General features: G+C 36.8%; 1 protein-coding gene across 3 annotated transcripts in view; it reads right to left on the minus strand.

Annotated features, from left to right (window-relative positions):
* The window catches only part of LOC140748781 (uncharacterized), a 40356-nt gene that overhangs the window by 15107 nt on the left and 3642 nt on the right, over positions 1–21607 (minus strand). For 2 of the 3 annotated variants that reach the window (XM_073081660.1, XM_073081659.1), the window contains exons 2-3: positions 5736–5838; positions 3788–3938 (exon numbers count right to left, since the gene is read on the minus strand). In XM_073081660.1, the coding sequence (XP_072937761.1) occupies positions 3788–3938; positions 5736–5825 (241 nt within the window). In that variant the 5' untranslated portion in view covers positions 5826–5838. Of the gene's footprint in view, positions 1–505; positions 627–3787; positions 3939–5735; positions 5839–21607 lie in introns of those variants that run through there. The other variant, XM_073081661.1, reaches the window with a different exon arrangement.

Genomic DNA, 21607 nt, shown 5'->3' on the forward strand with positions numbered 1-21607 from the left:
TTTTTGCCTACCCAGTAATAGGCAAAAATTGGCTGAGATTGATTGTCATTTATTTATTACTAACTTTTATTTATTACTAACTAGCGTTATTGACTAGCGTTGTGTTGTGTTCCGATTATACCGTAGAATAACGCCCGTTAGAAATATAATCAATGTTAACCAATTTTTGCCTAACAATTTTTTTTAAATTGACCATTTTCGTAGCAATAATGAAGATTGATTATTGATTAGTAATAGGCATGAAAACCTATTCTAACTGATAATTTGCAACTCATCCCCCTTTATCAATATTTACATAACGTTCTAAGTATGTTAATTTTTAATCCATTTTTACGATTTTTAAACGAATAATTTGTAAAATCTTAAGAATTTTGTTTGTATCTATGCTTGATGTATTTATATAAAAATCAAGATGTATTTTCTTATATAAGTGAGTTGTACTCTTTTTAGAAAATAAATATCTTTAACCCAATAATTCAGATTCTAGTTCATTAAAAAAAGTTACCAAAATATGGCGGCGGCGGCACATAGTGTTGTGCGACATCAGCTGCTATGGTCGACTGTTGCGTTGCTGTCGACACTTGATACTGTAGTACTTGCATAACGCACGTTTGCATAGCCTTTTTATTGTTATTTTAAATTTCCAGTACGCACATCACTAATTAACGCGATTTATTAATTTTCTCGTCACAACATTTTTTTCATATTTGTGAACGCATCTTTATAAACCGCGCTTTTGGTCTGACATCTCATTTTGATTTTGCGCGTATTTTTTTTATAAATACAAATTAAAAATGTTTTATAGTTATTCTATGCATTTTGAAATCAACAACGAACAAAACAACACTTATATTATTTATACAGTTAAAACAACTTAATAAATCACTTTTCACAACACAATTAAATTAACAATCATTTTCTGAACGCACTATTACAATTAAAATAATATTGCTCACTTCCGGCTAATTTACCGCCAAATTTTTTTCTTTTTCACGACAAAAGTCAACAATACTATACAGCCAAGTTTGAATTGCGCGCCATTTAATAAAATCGATATTCTCTCCAAAGGAACAATGACCCCTTAAAAACAACACTTGTATTTACATTATTTAAACGACACTTTACTATATTACTTTTGAAGGCAGAATATTGTTATTTTACTCTGTTTTTATTAAATTTCGTTATTGTCGTAGGATAAAATTTCCCTCCTTTGTGTACGAAATCGTAAAATCGAAGCAATATTAGTTATCTACACTAAACATTACATTTAAAGCACTTTAAACACTGGATTTTGGTTATTTACGAACACATTGATATTAAAATCGTGGTTTTTATGTTAATATTTTGTAAATCTGATTTATTTATCAAGCTACGGATTGACTAGGTTATGAATTACAATGGCGGCCGCGCAGGCGCAATGGCGTTCAGGTAAAAGGTCTTAAATTGAACGAATTACGAATGGAAATGCTTATGGATTTTGTGTAACGCATAAACAGGTAGACCACATGCGTATTAGATGTTTGGGAAACGGAGGTTGAATAGAATAGGTGCGTTGCGAAAAAAATTCAAAAGATTTCTCCTCTTTATTCAGTTGCACTATTGGGTTTCAATACAATAGTTTTTGACTTTGTAAGTTTTAGATATATTACGATGAAATAGAAAGATACATGAATTTCTCCCAGTTCCAATGGGTTTTAATTCTTTCAGATGGGTAAGTAGGTCAAATTGAACTAAAATTTTAACGTGGTTGAATCGAAACGTCATATAAAGAGTTTGTTAAGTTACTCGTATAGTAATAAAGAAGCAGAGTTAAACCTTACGATTGAAATGAGTATGAAAATTTTTGAAACATTGATTATAATTTTGGAAATAAATTAATTCGAATCTCGGTTAACAGATTTTTTTATACAGAATAGTCATCTGATTCGGCCTCGTAATTCTTTGGAGCTATTTTCGCTGTTCCTTATAGATTCGGGTTGGGCCATACTTGAAAATTTCACCCTGTATACTTGTAATATACATTATACCTACACATACATAAGTAATATATATACTTAGCGTGTACATAATTCATTAGACATCTAAATGAAACAGCCAAAAAAATACGCCGGTCGTAATTCAACTATCCATCATTTACAAACTTTACAATAAGGTATCGCCCCAGTTGGGTAATTTTTTCATGGTATTATTTTTTGTTATTATTAACAAGGATACGACAGGTTTTGTTACAAAGTGTGACAGGTAGCCCTCCATTGTATATTTACACTTGATTTCGCGCTCCTTACAAATCTTACATCAATTGTTACATCTTTCGTGGGAAAACTTACGATTTAAAATATCCATTATTCATTTTAAAGAATTTGGACATTTCGCATCACTATGGCGACCATGTTGTCATGTTGGTCAATGACATCCCGCGCTTTTTATGTCGACCATTTTTTTAATTGGACTGGTTTTCTTAATTGACCGGAAATTACATAAAAAACAATGAATGGTATTGAAGGTTTAGATTTTTGTATTAATAATAAGATTTACGAGCTTAATATTTTTTATGTATTGTAATTTATTCTTCATTTTAAAATTTCATTTTTTATAAATAAAATATATAAAAGTATATAGATATAGAAAAATATTGAAAGACAAAAGAGATGCAACACATGATTAAATTATGTGATTCGTTTTTTGAAAAAATCCTCTTTCAACACAATGTGATCGAAGAACACAATATATTATTTATATTTATTTTCGTCATCGTCACCATAATGTAATTTATCCTCCCATCCAAACTATCTTCTATTTTCAACTTCTTTTTTAATTCAACATGACACTTACATCTATCAAACCAGATACTATTTAAAAGATGATTCTATTAATAAATTCGGAAATCATGACAGTCTACACAAAACGAAAGCCAGGTTATAAAGAACTAAGGTAATAATAACTTGTACGACATAAAAAGCGAAATACAGAATAACCGATATCGACAGTTTTGAAAACTTGACACTGACAGTATTCCGCCATATTGAATATTTCAATGAGGAATGCTTATTTTAAATATTTTTAAACAGGAATACTTTAGATTATAAAAATATATGTGTCATATTCTTCAATTCTACAATTTTTTCTCGCTTTTTTGATATACTGTACATGAGATGGCCGAAAATGAAACATCTCCTTTAAACTATTCTTACGGTCACTATCTTCAATAATAGGAAAAACGTTTAACATAAATTCGTTTAGCTAAACGGTTATCAAAATTCATGAGAACGGTAATTTCATGGATGAAATCCCTACCTAAATGTTTTTCTGCTCTGAATAATTTGACTTAGTATGAAATTCGTAGCGATTATAGAGTTAGATAAGTTTAAACATTTCCTGTTACGATCCCAAGGTATGTAGAGTTAGCAAATCACAGAAATATAACTCGCAAAGTACGGGTCGAACTCGCACATAGAGGTTTCCGTACCATCATTGTTCGTGTTCATTATTTTTTACTTATTTTTATTCATTTTATTATTTACAACAATACTTAATTATATGACACAAAAATAGATGGCGTTGGGGTGATGATGAATAATACGTAAAATTTTTAATAATACCCAAGTATTATTTGCCGCAACGCCATCTATTTTTGTGTGACATAACTAATTATGTCACTAATCTTCAAAAATACTGAACCGATCATGAAAATTCTTACACAATCAGAAAGCTACACTATTCAGGATACTATAGGCTATATTTAATTATGATTGAACAACAAGCATATAGAATATAATAAAATAGTTACCATTATTCCGTCTGTTAGTAGCGAGAACACTGGCAGGGGGTCGGGGGGGTAGCGCTGGGGGGGTGTCGGTTTTGGCGGGCGCTGGGGGTCCGGGGTCGTCGGCGCTGGCGTACTGTGGTGATGACGGCTTGCAGGTACACGCTACTTGGTACTGGAAGGTATTAAATGAATTAGAAGGTAGTATCTAAATGGATTTAAATCAAGCTTAATTGGTTAAAAACTCTTACTTACGAGGAAGTAGAAAATCTGATACAAGGTTCAATTACATAGGAAAAAATAAATGAATAATACGCACAAACACACACACACACACACACACAAGTCACACACACGTACACACCGTATAATACTTTAAATATTTGTATTCAATGTTTTTCTATGTACAATGCTGGAAGAGCGGGGCTCACCTAACACAAGTAAGTAACATTACTTATCAGGTGGGCTCCAATAACTTTATATATAAGGAAAAACATTGTAGAGAAGTATTTTTTTTTTTTGATACAAATATGTCATCTATACATATAAATAAAATTGGAGTGTCTGTTTTTAATATTGAAATAACAGCTTTTTACTACATGCATATTCAAACATATGGTACATAAACCAAAATAACATTATACAATTTTTGTCTGTCTGTCTGTTTGTTCTGGCTAATCTCTGAAATAGCTGAACCGATTTTGACGGGACTTTTATTGGCAGATAGCTGATGTAATAAGGAGTAACTTAGGCTACTTGTATTTTAGAACTAGCTGTGCCCCGCGGTTTCCCCCGCGTTATTTCTTTTTAAACCGCGGGGCGAAGCTAGTTAGTATATAAATATGTAAAGCGGGCCACTCATACGTCTACCACAGGGACAATCTAGGGTGCATGGTGGTTGTGTCGATATGGGAAGTATTTCTACACACTTGCCTGCCGTGCAGTGTAACAGAGTATGTAGACCTGCTTAGATTATGGCGGCAGGGGCGATCTAGAGACCAAGAGTGGTCTTACACCCCTGCCACCGTACCGTAGGGTCAATCTTGGAGATATAACAGCAGTGTTAGGCGCTGCTGTGTTCCGTTTTGAAGGGTGTGGTAAGGGAGACAGACTTTTCCGAGGCGTTCCAGCTTAGTCCTCAGGGGTAGCGGCGCATCTGTGGCCGACCTTAGGTAGAAATATCTAATCCTATCTGGGGTTGATGACAAATGTCCATGGGCGGCAGTAGCCACTTATCATCAGGTGGACTGCTTGCTCGTCTGTTACTCCTATATTATAAAAAAATCATCTCTGCTTGCCTACACACAATTAAGGGACATACTTAATCTTACACACTAAATTCCCCTAACGGCAGGTGTATGAGTAACCCAAATTGCTGTGTGCTTAGTAATAAAATTGCTTCATATTACACAGACTGCTAGCTCACCCCTTTCTCATGAAGAGGAAAAGCATGCAGTCCATCTTTTAGTAAGTGGGCAATATCACATCGAAATCTCTAATGAATGTCAGATAGGATTGGAGTCTTACTATTGGTTGATCTACACTAATATTATAAAGAGGAAAACTTTATTTGTTTGTTTGGTTGTAATGAATAGGCTCAAAAACTACTGGACCGATTTTAAAAATTCTTTCACCATTCGAAAGCTACATTATCTACGAGTAACATAGGCTATATTTTATATGAAATATATTTGACAAATAGATTTTGAGGCGGTACAAAGTTTGCCGGGTCAGCTAGTTAAGGATAAGTTGCTGTCACTACGGACTTAGCCGGGTATCCTACATTAATCTCTCCCTTAACTCACCCTTCAAACCAAAACAATGCAGCGTTACACTGCTATAAAGAAATAAGTGAGGCGGCATCGGGAGTCGAACCACTAAGAGCCTTTGAAATTGTCATGTTTCTTATTTCACTTTTTGTACATTAATTAACTTTGGAACTGGTCGGCAGGTAGTTTTAAAAAGATGTTACCTTATGTAGATCGGAAGTGACGGAGGCGCCAGTGTCGCACTCTGGGCACGCGGGCGAACTGCGGCCTGACGTCACGTCCGCTAGCGACATCTCGTGGCTGATGCTGGAACAAATAGAAAAATAAATTATTAATAGTCTCATAATTGTATACTGTGTAGTCCGGGTAAAACAGCTAGTCCGCTCTTAATATAGGAATGAATCGCGTCGCCAAAGCAAATTGTATGACTACACCTCCTCGCAACTGGCATATACTCGTATGTACATTTTTAGAAGAATTTACTTGTCATAATTGTCTTCGAATACATCGTAATGCATTATCAGTATCAAGTCTGCGATTTTTTTACTAGCCGGCTTATCCGGGGTACAAAGTGTAACGAGGAGTTCAACAGCTGGCATTTATAATGAGGCTTTGGTCCTTATTAGTCTCACGGTTTTGTCCATCCTAACAAATGTGAGACGCCTGATACGTACTCCACTGCTTCAATGTGTATTTGTGGAGAGGATTGGGACAGTGGCCAACCAGAGTCAGATTTTAAGCCGTCCATAAAGCGTCCAATGAGGTTTATTATCACAGGATAGGACAGGTAGGACAAGGGTGTTCGACTCGACGGGTCCGAGGTTGGAACCTAGGCATGCACCTCTGATTTTTTAAAGTTAAATACATATTCCAAATTAATTACTTGTTTTAACGTAAAATTGTAAGGAAACATGATGCCCAGGGAGATAAGATAAAAGTTTTCAAAGTTATGCGAAGTCTACCAATTTGTGTTTGGCTAACGTGGCCACTATGGCCTTAACCTTCTCATTTTAAGAAGAGACCCTTGCCCAGCAGTAGGACAGTAATAGATTGATGGTGATCCTATGTTAAGAATTGACCGATGACTTTACATGCCCTAAGGCAGAAATAAGTGCGTTTTATTATTTTTTGGTATCGTAAACATAGACGGAGATAGAAAAATGTGTCCTTTAAAATATTAAACATACATACAGACAATTCATTTTAACGCAAACTTTTATATAAATAAACTTGTGTTACGTCATTATGTGTAAGAAAGACATGCTTCCAAGACACGACAAGTCATTTAACTCATAATTACCTTTTAATAAACAAAAAGGCAATAGAGACAAAACATATCAATACTGGAAGCCATCTTGCAAAAAGTGCATTGCTGCCAACATTCCGAACAAGATGGCGGTTACAGCTGAGTTGACCGCGCATCCGGCCAGCTGTGCCTACCGAGGTTTATCCGCTACTGCTAAACATCTGTCAAATATGTGTGTTATTTTGTAATTTTAGGCCGGAATCTATATCGCAAAATGCAAATGAGGCAAAAGTTGGTAATATTTTCGAAATTACCTAACGTTAGGTCGTTATTTTGAATAAAAACAACGAATGAAATTGTACATTTATTTTTTGTTTCTTTCTTCAAGTATAAGCTCAGTTATCTTCAAACAGTTTAAACTATAAAAAATGTTATCTTTATATAAATTTTTAAGTAACAATATACGGTCTATTTAGTATCCAAATGGCATCTGAAAGCAACCCCAGATTGGATTACGCCTGTTGTTGATAATGAATCTATTCAATGTTTTGCCTAGGAAAGATCGACATTTGATAATCACTACATACCAGAAAATATCAAATTTGATCTTTTGTAGGGAAATTTTGGACAGAGAATGTCTTAATTGCTGACGTTAGAGTCGATCACAGAGTAACTATCTTCGAGGACTTATCTAAGACGCCTCACATTTTTTTGTCCACGAGGGGGAAACCTTCGAAAGGTACCCAATGCCGCGGGAGCGACACAGGATTATGTGGGACTCTTACCGCACTAAAGCCCCCCCGGTGGCCGTCCTCGGCGCTACGTAGAGGGCTCCGGGATCTGCAAAGGAACGCAACCGGAGTCCTCTTAGCGCGTTGCCCCGTCGAGCTCTGCCCAGGTGAGCTTAACGCTCGCCGCACCGTCTGGTGGGCACGACGGTATGCGACCACACATTCCGCCGTCCATCCCGGGGTCACTAGCCGGGCGGTTCGAGCTCCCACTCTTGCCACCCACGACCCCGGAAGCCCCCTTTTAGTCGCCTCTTACGACCGGCAGGGGATACCGTAGCCCTATTCTTGTCCCGGAACTACAGGGATAATATGCCTTAACACACCCTTCAAACCAGAATACAACAGCTGGACTTTAAAAAGCAGAAATTAAACTACGTACTCAGGTTACCACATTTAGAAACTAATATAGAAGATAATTGATGCAAGACTGTTCTAAAATAATGGTTTAATAAAGTATTAATTAATCCACAATGTTCAAGTATTACAATGGTGCTTGAAATGACCACGTATTTCTCACGGTCAACGTAAGTATTGAGACAGTAATGTTGACATAAACTTAACGTAGTAACAGAATAGACATCTATGGCCGATTATTTAGCTATGGCTTGAGGAATATTTAGCGAGTAACATCTATTATTAATATTCAATCTATTGAAAGAAAAAGATCGAAGTATAATTTCTTCTTGAATTAGGTATAATAAAGATGAACATTTGTCAATTTTAGTTAACTTCGTAGTTGATGCAGTTGTCAAAATTCGACGGTATACAAATAGATTAGTTAAGATTACTCACTCCTAACAAGAAAATGTACCCAGTTTTGAGAATTGAAATAATTGCGTAAAAAAGTTTTGCCACGTCTCCGTGCTAAAATGTCCCTAAAATATTTGAAATAATTATTTATTTGTTACGTAAATTATTAGTATTAGTTATTTATTCGTACATTTTCTCTAAAAATGTTTTTATTTGTCAAGAATTCAAAACAAGAACTTACTAATAAGCCGTTTGTGGCTTTATTCAATTTCAGGGCGGCGAAGTATCTTTACTAATCTATGGGTATACAATCGAATTTTAATAGACTTTTAGGGTTCTATGGTTCCAAAGAGTAGAAACGGAACCTTATTACTAAGCCTCCGCTGTCTATCCGTCGGTCACAGTACTCTATCTCTTGAAGTGTAATAGATAAACACTTGATATTTTAGAGAGTAGGTACGTATAACGGTGGACGCCATAGCAACAAATACTAAGTAAAAATAAAAAAAGCTTCAAAATAAATGGGGATCCCAATATCCCCATACAAGAAAGTTACTACAATTTTCTGCGTTTTTCACTTTTTCTATTGACCCGTAATAGGTGTAGATTTCAAATGCTACTAAAACAAATACTGAAAAAAAAATGAATAAACATTTGGAAATACGAAACCTTCCGTGCGAGAGTTCTTGCACTTGGCCAATAGACATGATGACAAATTGTGAACTTCCCTTCTATAATGTAGGTACATGTCTACTGATTCCAGAAATAGTATTATTTCGGCAATAAATTCAGTATTAACGGAAATATTAGCATTATTAAAACAAATTTTGAATTCAGCGTAAAAAGGGTCACGGGTGTCATGGCGTCCGCGAGTGACGTCACGCTTCGTTATCCTATAGAAAAGTTCAATCAATACGGTGACACGCTAAAAAAATAACGTCATTTCGCCCCGGTTAGCATTTTAGACAAGATGGCCGACTTCATTATTTTACACTTTTATTTTATTGAAAATAGACCTAATGAATCCTAAAGTTTTTATTAAAACTGGGCTATTTTTGAGAATGCTTTCAACAAATTGTTTTTAAGTAAATCATTTATTCTTCTATTTTTTAATACTGTCATATGTCGGTCAATAGAATTAAAAGTTCTACAGTGCAATCCCCGTACAATGACAAAAACAAATAATAAGGACTAACATCTCACATGACATAAATAAAATCCTATGATACATGGCGTCCATGGGGTCGGCGACCGGACAATCATTCAATCTACTCAATGGACTCTGTGTGAGTCACATATCTGTTATGATACGGATTAGGACAAAGGACTGTTTTTAAGACAAGTATAGTCCGCGCCAAACTGCTAGTCCGCTCTGAAGTTGTTGCGAACAGCTAGTCATACAATTTGAATTTGATAATAACTCCTCCGTCGTACCATACTTATTCAATTAAGTAAGTATCACAATAAAAAACTAATTTAAATTAAATCAAATCAAAAATACTGAAAGTAGATTCTTTACAAAACTCTTTATGAACGCCAATAAATGTACTTTATGTACACCACTTTGTCACATGTTTTGTTATGGATAAAGAATTATTTTCGAAATAAAAATCTCCATTTTTATTCTCAGTATTATTGAAGTTGAAACGTTTTAAAATTTCAATCCGTGTTGGTGTTAAACAGAAAAACTAATCTGCCCTTTGTCCTAAAATTAGCATCGCACGAAAACGGATCACGTTTTTGAACTATTTTTTAACCTTATCTAATTTGTGAAAGACGTTTAATGTCATTAACCTATTACTGCCTATTTCTAATGCTACGAGTAGCTAGTGATATCGTCGTCAACCCATTACTGTCCCACTGCTGGGCACGGGTATCCTCTCAAAATGAGTGATAGCCTAGTGGTTAAGAGACTCGGTCTCTCGATCGAGAGGTCCGAGGTTCAAATCCCAGGCACGCTCTGATTTTACAAAGTTATGTGCGTATTAGAAATTAATTATCACTTGCTAAACGGTGAAGGAAAACATCGTGAGGCAACTTGCATACCTGAGAGATTTATAAAAAAAATCTCAAAGGTATGTGAAGTCTACCAATACGCACTTGGCCAGCGTAGTGGACTATGGCCTAATCCTTCTCATTATGAGAGGAGACTCGTGCCCAGCAGTGGGACAGTAATGGGTTGTTGATGAGGCCATAGTACACCGCGCTGGCTTAGTGCGTATTGGTGGAAGTAACATACAAGCATACAATCCACCCGATGGCTAGTACCGACGTGTGCCCAAGGACACCTGTAATCAACTTCAGATAATATTGTCTTACTTGAGATCGGCCACAGATACACGTTGCTACCCTTAAGACAAAGTTCACCGCGGATAAGTATGTCTCCTCCCACACCCTTCAAACCAGAAGACAGGAGCGCTTAACACTGCTGTTATAACAGAAATAGGTGTGGCGGTGTCGCCGGAGTCGAACCACAAAGAAATTTACCTTTTAAACACACATAGAGACACGCATTTTTTTTTAAGGCAAATCGTGTACTCGGGCCAACTTCATTCACAAAAACACAGTAAGGACAACAAAAGACAGTTAACATTGTTAAGGGACTACCTGTAAAATCCTTTTTAAAACCCTTATGTATAGAAAGTACATTTTGCGGCCTACCTGGCGGCCATTGTCTATGGTAGATTTATTTTTATCTGTGAAAAGAATGTCGATGGTAGATTTATCTATGAAAAGAATGGATTCGACGTACTATATAAAAAATAACTGTTGACCGATTTCTTTCAATTTCATACAAGATCTGTATATATTTAAAAGTTTTGAGTATGTATTCCCAGAGCGCTATGACATAGGGCTCTTCAAGAAGCAAAAATAGCTCTCCTTCAAAGCCGGCGATGCAATGGCGACTCCTCTGGTGTTTCAAATGTCCATAGGCGACGGTGACTGCTTTCCATCAGGTAGCCCGTCTGCCTTTGCAGGTTTAATTATATAAAAATAATTTATATACTAGCTTTCGCCTGCGACTTCGTTCACGCAGATTTTCATGTTAGATTTTAAGCTAAACATCTGTTTAATAATAAAATATGAAAAAGCAATAGATTTTCTGGTCTACACGTAATAGTAAGTGGATACAGTCCGCGTAAAACTGCTAGTCCGCTCTGAATATAGAAATGAATCGCGTCGCCATAGCAAATTGTATGACTACAGTAGCTAGCAACAACTTCAGAACGGACTAGGAGTTTGGAGCGGATTATACCTGATAGTGGTAATATTATGATACATATCTTCGGATAAAAATCTTTCAATTAGGTTATGTTCCAGTTATTTTATATTATTGAAGTAGGCATATATAAAAGCAATGTAGCGCAGCTGTGTTCCGCTTTGAAGGGTGCTAAAGGAAAAATCCGAGACGTTCCAATTTAGTCTTCAGGTAATTTGGTCCACAGGGATAACAGGGGGCATCTCTAGCTAACTTTAGGTAAGACTCAATGCTATCTGAGATTGATTTTAGAAAGAGCGGCTGTCACCACTGACCATTAGATGGACTACATGCTCTTGCTGCTAAATATAAGAAAGAAACATTTTTTTTTATAATATAAGAGTAGCAGACGAGCATGCAGTCCACCTGATGGTAAGTGGCTACTGCCGCCCATGGACATCTGTAATCAACCCCAGATAGGATTAGATATTCCTACCTGAGGTCGGCCACAGATGCGCCGCTACCCCTGAGGACTAAGCTGGAACGCCTCGGAAAAGTCTGTCTCCCTTACCACACCTTTCAAACCGGAACACAGCAGCGCCTAACACTGCTGTTATTAGGTAGAAATAGGTGTGGCGGTGGTGCCGCCGGAGTCGAACCACAAAGGGTTCTACCACCTTCAAAAATATTCCAAAAACGGTCAATCTATCATATCATATGAATTTTTTACGCGATATTATCGATTAACTAAAGTAATAACTCAACATATTGACGCAATAAAAGTTAAGAATAATGGCTCATAAAATAGTGATGACACGTAAATAATTTTATCGATAATAACAATGATGCACCGGAAAAATCGATAAAAGTTTGTATTTTACGATTTAATAAAAAATTAAGGCTACTTTTCTTTACAATTTTAAATTTAAGGCTATTTTGTTTTACTTTTTATATTATACTAGCTGACCCGGCAAACTTTGTACCACCTCAAAATCTATTTATCAAATATATTTCATATAAAATATAGCCTATGTTACTCGTGGATAATGTAGCTTTCGAATAGTGAAAGAATTTTTAAAATCGGTCCAGTAGTTTTTGAGCCTATTCATTACAATCAAACAAACAAACAAACAAAGTTTTCCTCTTTATAATATTAGTATAGACTAGCTGACCCGGCAAACGTTGTGTTGCCATATAAATAAAAAAAAATGTTAAGGATGAACAACCCTTATCACTTAAAGGTATGAAAAATATATAGTAGCCGATTCTCAGACCTACTGACTATGCATATAAAATTTGGTGAAAATCAGTAAAACCGTTTCGGAGGAGTACGGTAACTAACATTGTGACACGAGAATTTTATATCTATACTAATATTATAAAGAGGAAACATTTTGTTTGTTTGTTTGTTTGATTATAATGAATAGGCTCAAAAACTACTGGACCGATTTTAAAAATTCTTTCACCATTCGAAAGATACATTATCCACGAGTAACATAGGCTATATTTATATGAAATATATTTGATAAATAGATTTTGAGGCGGCACAAAGTTTGCCGGGTCAGCTAATATAAGATAAAGTACAGTTAATGTCTATTTTCTACACCCGAACTAGTATTATAAATGCGAATGTGTGTTTGTTTGTTACACTTTCATGTCTTAACTACATAACCGATTGACATAAAATTTTGTACCCACGTTGTCAGGGGTTCAGAAAAGGATCTAGGGTACCTTTAATTCCGAAACAATTACATAAGTGTTGTAGATGTAATTAAAAGAAAAAGAAACCCGACCTTCTAGAAAGCAAAAAAAAACACAAATTTGGTGAATAATCAATATTTTCATTTATTACTTTACGTATAAGCGAATGTATTGGCTTTATGAACCCTCTACTACGTTGGGGCCCTGTGCCTTTAGGGTAAAGACGACCCGGGTGCCTTTTATCTCAAAAAAGAATTATTCCCGAGGGATAAATAAAATAACTTATAACATGAGTTTAACGACAATGTTATCAAAGTGATAGTATAGTGGGTAAGAAACTCGGTCCCTTGCTCGAAAGATCTGAGGTTCAAATCCCAGGCACCTCTGATGTTTCAAAGTTATGTGCGTATTAGATATTAATTATCACTTGCTTAAACGGTGAAGGAAAACATCGTGAGGAAACCGGCATACCTTAGAAATCTAAAAAATAGTTTCAAAGGTATGTGAAGTCTACCAATACGCACTTGGCCAGCGCGGTGGAATATGGCCTAAACCTTCTCATTCAAACATAAGACCCGTGCCCAGCAGTGGGACAGTTAATGAGTTGATAATGATGATAATCTTATCAAATTATTGTAGTGTCATCGAGCTCTGACCACGAGCGAAACCACAGGTAAAACTAGTATGTATTTTAAGTACAAATAATTGAAATTTCAAAATGCGTGCCCTTATACTTAAGGGTCTTCAAAACACGGATTCCCATATCCTTTGATTACACTAGAAAAAAATTATATTCGAACTAAACGAAACGTGATACATATAGTTGTCTCGCTTACGCATATGACGTGTGTGTACTCAGCCTTTGTAGAAGCCTAATGCTACTAACAAAGATTTTTTTATTTACCAAAATATATATAAATATAAATATAAATAAATATAATATAAATATAAATAAATAGCGGTTTCTTAACTAATAACCCTACAGTAGGATTGTGGGTATAATGTACACACACAAACACCCAGACCCAGAACAAAAGTATAAATTCATTATTTAGATACCTACCTGGCGGGGGATCGAACCCAGAACCCCAATTAATATTAGGTATCCTTTGGTAATTGTAAAATTCTTGAATGACTCGCAAATTATTGTAACTACTTTCCCCAACTCATCAAGAGATGGCATTTCTGAATCACGCTATTGAAGATTTCTCAACATCTTGCATACATACAAGCTCCGAACTGAGACTGTCGGAGCACAGCCCCCGGGCATGATCACTTAGCCTGGAGGAAGATATCTCTTTACCAAATTAGAGAGGACCTTTGCAGATGGATGAACCCTCTGTGGTTCGATTCCAGCGGCGCCACCGCCACACTTATTTCTGCCTAAACACAACAGTGTTAAGCGCTGCTGTGTTCTGGTTTGATGTGTTGTAAGGGAGACATACTTTTCCGATGCGTTCCAGCATAATCAGGGATAGCGGCCCATCTGTGGCCGACCTCAGGTAGGAATCTAATCCTACCATTAGGTGGACGGCATTCTAGTCTTCTTCTACTCCTATATAATTAAAAAATAGCGACGTATCTGTGGCAGACCTCTGGTAGGCCTCTCTTATCTTATCTGGGGTGGATTATAGATGTCATGGGCGGCAGTAGCCACTTACCATCTGGTGAACTGCTGGTTTCTTACTTCTATACGAAAAGAGAGAAATAGTTAGCAGTAGTATTTTTTCTACCGCTGTTATAGATAGTAGAATTGTACCTCTAATCATCTGTCTGAAAACTTTCGAGTGTTATAACCCGATGTCATGTGGGATGGGGTTGAACCACCCCTTTGAGGCATATTTATGGTTCTCCCGTATTTTATAAGGGCACGTCACTTGGGATGTCAATTAAAATGATTGAAAGGATTTTTTGAGTGTTTTTAGTTATATTTCTAGACAGGGGGGGATGATAGAATAGTGGTGTGAATTTTGACCCCTCACTTTAGGGTTTAAGGTTCAAATCCTAATTAAAAGTGATTCTGTTGAGTGATGTTGTTGTCAACCCATAGCTTTTTTTATAATATAGTAGTAGCAGACGAGCATGCAGTCCACCTGATGGTAAGTGGCTACTGCAGCCCATGGACATCTGTAATCAACCCTAAATAGGATTAGATATTCCTACCTGAGGTCAGCCACAGATGCGCCGCTACTCCTGAGGACTAAGCTGGAACGCCTCGGATTAGTATCTGTCAGAACACAGCAGCGCTTAACACTGCTGTTATAACTAAGAAAAAGATGGAGCGGTGGTACCGCCGGAGTCGAACCACAAAGGGTTCTACCACCTTCAAAAGGTATTTGAAATCTACCAATCCACACTTGGCCAGATATGGACTATGCCCTAAACCACTCTAAGAGAACCGTGCCCAGCAGTGGGATAATATTTGGTTGCTGAACTATTATATCTTTAGGTATCTTAGCTTTCACAATCATGAGAATAGCGTCCATTGTAATCTCTATTACATTTAAACTGTGGGAGAACTTTCCCTCGAATAATTTGGTCACGTAATGTGTTTTCCTAAATGGCAAATTTAGTTGGTAATTGCCATGGTATTATGATAGAGACTGAATAAATAAGACTATAAAACATGAAGGTTGTAAAACCCTTTGAGGTTCGACTCCAGCAACACCACCGCCACACCTATTTCTGTTATAACAGCAATGTTAAGGGAGACATAATTATCCGACGATTTCCAGCTTAATTCTAAGGGGTAGCGGCGTATCTGTAGCCAACCTCAGATAGGAATCTAATCCTATCTGGGGTTGATTACAGATGTCTATGGGCGGCAGTAGCCACTTACCATCAGGTGAACTGCATGCTCGTCTGCTACTCCTATATTATATATAAAAAAACTGATGTCATGATTTTCAAGAACATCCATCCCGTTTCACACAGAGAATATATCAGATTGTATGACTTTTAGAAAGAAATAAGTTTTTTATTCGGATAATGTTCTTATGTCACAATGTTAGTTACCGTACTCCTCCGAAACAGCTTTACCGATTTTCACCAAATTTTATATGCATATTCAGTAGCTCTGAGAATCGGCTACTATCTATCTTTCATAGCCCTAAGTGATAAGGGTTGTTCACCCTTAACATTTTTTATTTATATGGTAACAACGTTTGTTGGGTCAGCTAGTCGTAATACAAAAATGAACGTGTAAAATTAATGTAATTTTACATAATGCTTATTACATTTCAGAACAGCTTACCAATTGGTGTGGAATTCCATTGTATGGGGCTAGTTTGAGAAGTCCAAATAATACGTTTATGTCATACTAGCTGACCCGGCAAACTTTGTACCGCCTCAAAATCGATTTATCAAACATATTTCATATAAAATATAGCCTATGTTACTCGTGGATAATGTAGCTTTCGAATGGTGAAAGAATTTTTAAAATCGGTCCAGTAGTTTTTGAGCCTATTCATTACAATCAAACAAACAAACAAAGTTTTCCTCTTTATAATATTAGTATAGAAGACTACTTTGATAATTAAAAAAATATCAGTCAGCTAAAAACGAAAAGGACAATGCAATACCCAAGTCCAGATGTTGTGATGACCTTTTAAGAGCAGTCAATTGTTAAAACATGGCGGCAATTGGCGAAATTATGTCACTCCGAGACAATAAACTATGACAAAATGAGGTTGTACCCGCGGCTTCGCTCTCTTTAATTGTTTACTTTTATATGATACTAGCTGACCCGGCAAACGTTGTGTTGCCATATAAATAAAAAAATGTTAAGGGTGAACAACCCTTATCACTTACGGGTTTAAAAAATAGATATAATATTTGAAACTGCGATGGTAGCGAAGTCTGTCGAATCCAATGTGAAACATTCCAAAATCAACAACTACTTACGAATTAAAAATTAATTAAAAAGGCCTTTTCCCACGGACTAAATTGTGAATCTAAAACATTCTCAAGTCCCCTTAAACACACACAACAAATTTCATCAAAATCAGTCCATTCGTTTAGGAGGCGTTCAGTGACATACACACGCACATAAGAAATATATATATAAAAATAGGAGAAGCAAACGATCGACCATCAGGTAGACGAATGCAGTCCACATGATGGTAAGTGACCACTGTCGCCCATGGTCATCAGTAATCAACCCCAGATAGGATTAGATTCGTACCTGAAGTCGGGCACAGATGCGCCGCTACCGCTGAGGACTAAGCGGGAACGCCTCGGAAAAGTCTGTCTCCCTTACCACACCCTTCAAACCGGAACACAGCAGCGCTTAACACTGCTGTTAATAGGCAGAAATAGGTGTGGCGGTGGGGCCGCCGGAGTCGAACCACAAAGGGTTCTACCAGCTTCACAAACGTTCACTTCACACATAAGGTGTGATTAATAAGCGATTTAGTAGATTAGCGTGAATGGACTGGGTTTTCAACCTCGGACCCACCAATCAAAACACCGAGTTTCAACCATATATATCACTTTACGTATGTGTTAGATGTGTATGTAGGAATTCTAATATATAATTTCGCAAAGATAAGCTTGCGAATACGTGGAATAGCAACACTAGCGGTCTTTATTTGCATTGAATGATCTAATACGTACCGAATAAAGGATAGCTTTGTTATAAACTCAACAGGAATTACTCGTATCATGTGTTAAGGATTGCGATATGAAGATAACTTTTAAGGAGAGAAATGAATTTTAATTATATTGTTTATGTAAGTCAATCTTATCTTAATATAGATGGTAGTTGAGGTGGATTCGAGGTTCGAATCCCAGGCACGTTCCTAGGATTTTTCAAAATTAAGTGCGTATTAGAAAATAATTATCACTTGCTTAAATAGTGAAGGAAAACATCGTAAGGAGAGCGGCATACCAGGGAAATCTTTAAAAAAAGTTTTCAAAGGTATGTGAAGTCTACCGATACGCACTTGGCCAGCGCGGCGGACTATGGCCTAATCCTTCTCATTCTGTGCCCAGCAGTGGGACAATAATGGCTGACGTCAGTGTGAAGATTTTATATTAAAATCGTGACAAAATCCGCTCAATAGCCCTACATATTCAAATCAATACAAATAAATTTTTGTATTCAAAATAGGTTCTTTACAGAGCACTTTTTGAATGTCAATACAACTACCACCACTTCACAAGGTACGAAACACCTTATGGAGAAGAAGCGGCGAAAGAATCTCCATAACACAATTAAATCCTTACTAATATTATAAATCCGAAAGTAACTCTGTCTGTTTGTCTTTCTGGTTGTCTCTTCTTCACGCCCAAAACACTGAACCGATTTTAATGAAATTTTGTACAAAGGTAGTCTGAGACCCGAGACACAGGGTAGTTTTTATCCCGGAAATCCCACGGGAACTAGGGATGGCGATCTAAGATCGACTAATCGGAGAATCGATCTTTTGGACCCAAAACATCGATTATTTTAATCGATATTAGTAAGCATTGAATCGTAAACTATGCATTTGATCAAGTGATGATCTTTAGCAAAGTTGAAGGTACGAATTTTCAGTTTTATGTATGTTAGTATGTTATATTATTTTCTTTCAAATGCGGGCGAAGCCGCGGGCTAGTATTACCATAACATATATAATTTCTTGGCAATCCTTGTCACAATAAACCACCCAGCTTCGGATATCATAGGTTTGCGAAGGAATGTGAATATCTCGCACGTACTAATTCTCCGTATGCACATGCACATATGCACACACGATAAAAATAGAATTCAATAGGTTTCAAACAATTCGCTTTAGTAATTTGAATTCATTTCTCAAAACGAAGCTTACTTTATAAGCATAATCTTAATTTTATTTTTAAGCGTTTTCAAAAATAACATGACATAGGTACGAGGGCGCGTTTTTAAGTCCGCGGAATGGCGGGGTTGGAGGGATGATAGCGGGCTTGTTAAGGGCGGTACGTGTTAAGTGACTCATAAATAGTATAAATATAAAGTTTTATCACAATTGCATCATTAGTTTTAAAACTATCGACAATTAAACAACTCAATCCGGAAAAACAATTTAAGTATGGAGAAAATCGAGCATCGCGCCGTTATAAAGTTCCTTACCAAGCAAGGAAAGTCTGTGCAAATCATAATGGAAAAGATGTCATCGGTTTACGGGGACTCTTGCCCTGGAAAAACGATGGTTTACAAGTGGAACAACCTTTTTAAGCTAGGCAGGGATTCACTTGAAGACGACCCACGACCCAGACGGTCTGTTGAGGTGACCACTCCGGAAACGATGGCGAAAGTCGAAAAATTAGTACTGGAAGATGCTCGGCTAAAGAAGGAACAGCTTGCAGAAATGGTTGGAGTATCGGATACAAGCATTTTTAAATTTCTGCATGACCATCTTGGCATGACTAAGGTCAGCGCGCGGTGGGTGCCGAGAATGCTCACGCCGCCTCAAAAACAACAGCGCGTTGAATGTTCCCGTGCGTTTTTGGACCTCTGTGGAGAAGATAAAGATATTGTATTGAATCGAATTGTTACTTGAGATGAAACTTGGGTTCACCATTATGAACCTGAGTCTAAACAAGACTTCATGCAGTGGCATAAAAAGGGTACAGCACCTCCTAAAAGGTTTAAGGTGTCACAATCGGCCGGAAAATTCATGGCGACAGTCTTTTGGGATTCAGAAAGAATTTTGTTAATAGATTATAAAGATAAAGGTGTCTCTATAACCGGAAAATATTACGCAACTATCCTGGAGCGGTTAAAAGAAGCCATCAAAGAAAAAAGGCGGGGAAAATCAACCAGAGGTGTCCTGCTGTTGCACGACAATGCGCCCGTACACAAAAGCCGTATTGCACTGGCTGCCCTGCATAAGGTGAGCTTTGATATTTTAAATCACCCACCCTATAGGCCAGACCTGGCTCCCAGCGATTATTATCTCTTTCCAAAAATGAAAAAAGAGCTTCGTGGAAATAAATTTTCTACAGACGAAGAAGTTAAGGACGCAATTTTTCCGACAAGGACGAAACATTTTTTATGAGGGTTTAAATAAATTAATACAAAGATCTTAAAAATGTATTCGTCTTGCAGGAGAATATGTAGAAAAAGAAAAATAATTTTGACATTTTATTTTCCCTCCTTGTCCCTCATTCCGCGAACTTAAAAACGCACCCTCGTACATATAACTGAAAATTTGTAGAGTCCGCGTAAAACTGCTAGTCCGCTCTGAATATAGAAATGAATTGCGTCGCCATAGCAAATTGTATGACTACACCTGCTCGCGCCAACTTCAGAACGGACTAGCAGTTTGGCGCGGACTATACCCTCATTGGAATGACAGTGGCGCCATCTGTCGAAAATTTGTCGTACCAACTCAGAACTTTCGTGGGCTCATGCACAACAACTTTGCTAAAGATCATCACGTGATCAAGCATAGTTTAAGATTCTATAAAGGACATACAAACATTCATTTTTATTTACCTGTGTATAGAAGGGCATGCACTTCAGCTGATGGTAAGTCACTGCCGTATGGACGTAACCAACTCCATTTAAAATAGGTTCTACCTGAAGCTGATCACATGTGTTGCCACGTAAGGACTAAGAAAGGCGCCTTAAACGACCTCCAAAACAGAACTGCTTCTACTGCAGCGCATGGGCATATTTAATGAACCTCAGATAGGATTAGATTCCTACCTGATTCGGCCACAGATGCGCTATCCCTTCAAAATAATAATACAATTTGATAAACCAAGATTGACTAACTATGGGAAAATTCCATAAATTGCATGTAATTATTTAGGTATCATTACTCACGAATTGGATAAAGAAATGTAACTTTCATCTCCATTGTTTCTATCTTTTATCTTTATGTGTTATCTTTATGGCTGTAAAAGATAGGGAACCATGTACATTTCAGGTCACGGATTCTCAAACTTTCAGACAATTTAAGTGTTAGTATAACAATGTATTGTAATATATTTAAATCAAAGTAAGATCAATGTATCGATGGACATTGGACAACTGTAAGCTACCCTAGATAGGATAGAACGTGGATAGAACGTTTGTTCGAGGTTTGTAACAGGTGCATTTCTCTTTGAGAAAAGGGATGGCGATCTGAGATCGATTAATCGAAGGATCGATCTTTTGGGCCAAAATATCGATTATCTTAATCGATATCCAATAATGGATCGATTCAGTGATTCGATCTTTCATCCTAGATAATCGAATGTCGATTTTTTCCAAGTTGGTTGAATGTGTTATAAACATTTTTTTGCTAACGAATACGTATTTTAGTGCTGTTCTGGTCCTGATGGCCTTCTTTTCACAAGAGATCGAAGATCGATTTTGAAAAATTGATTCTTGGGCCTCGATGCTTTTGTGAATCGATTTATTGCACTTCGATTCGAATC

The sequence above is a fragment of the Epargyreus clarus genome, unplaced genomic scaffold (assembly GCF_041222505.1).
Source record: "Epargyreus clarus isolate Ecla_fem2 unplaced genomic scaffold, WU_Ecla_fem_2.2 ptg000016l, whole genome shotgun sequence".
In the NCBI taxonomy this organism is placed as follows: Eukaryota; Metazoa; Arthropoda; class Insecta; order Lepidoptera; family Hesperiidae; genus Epargyreus; species Epargyreus clarus.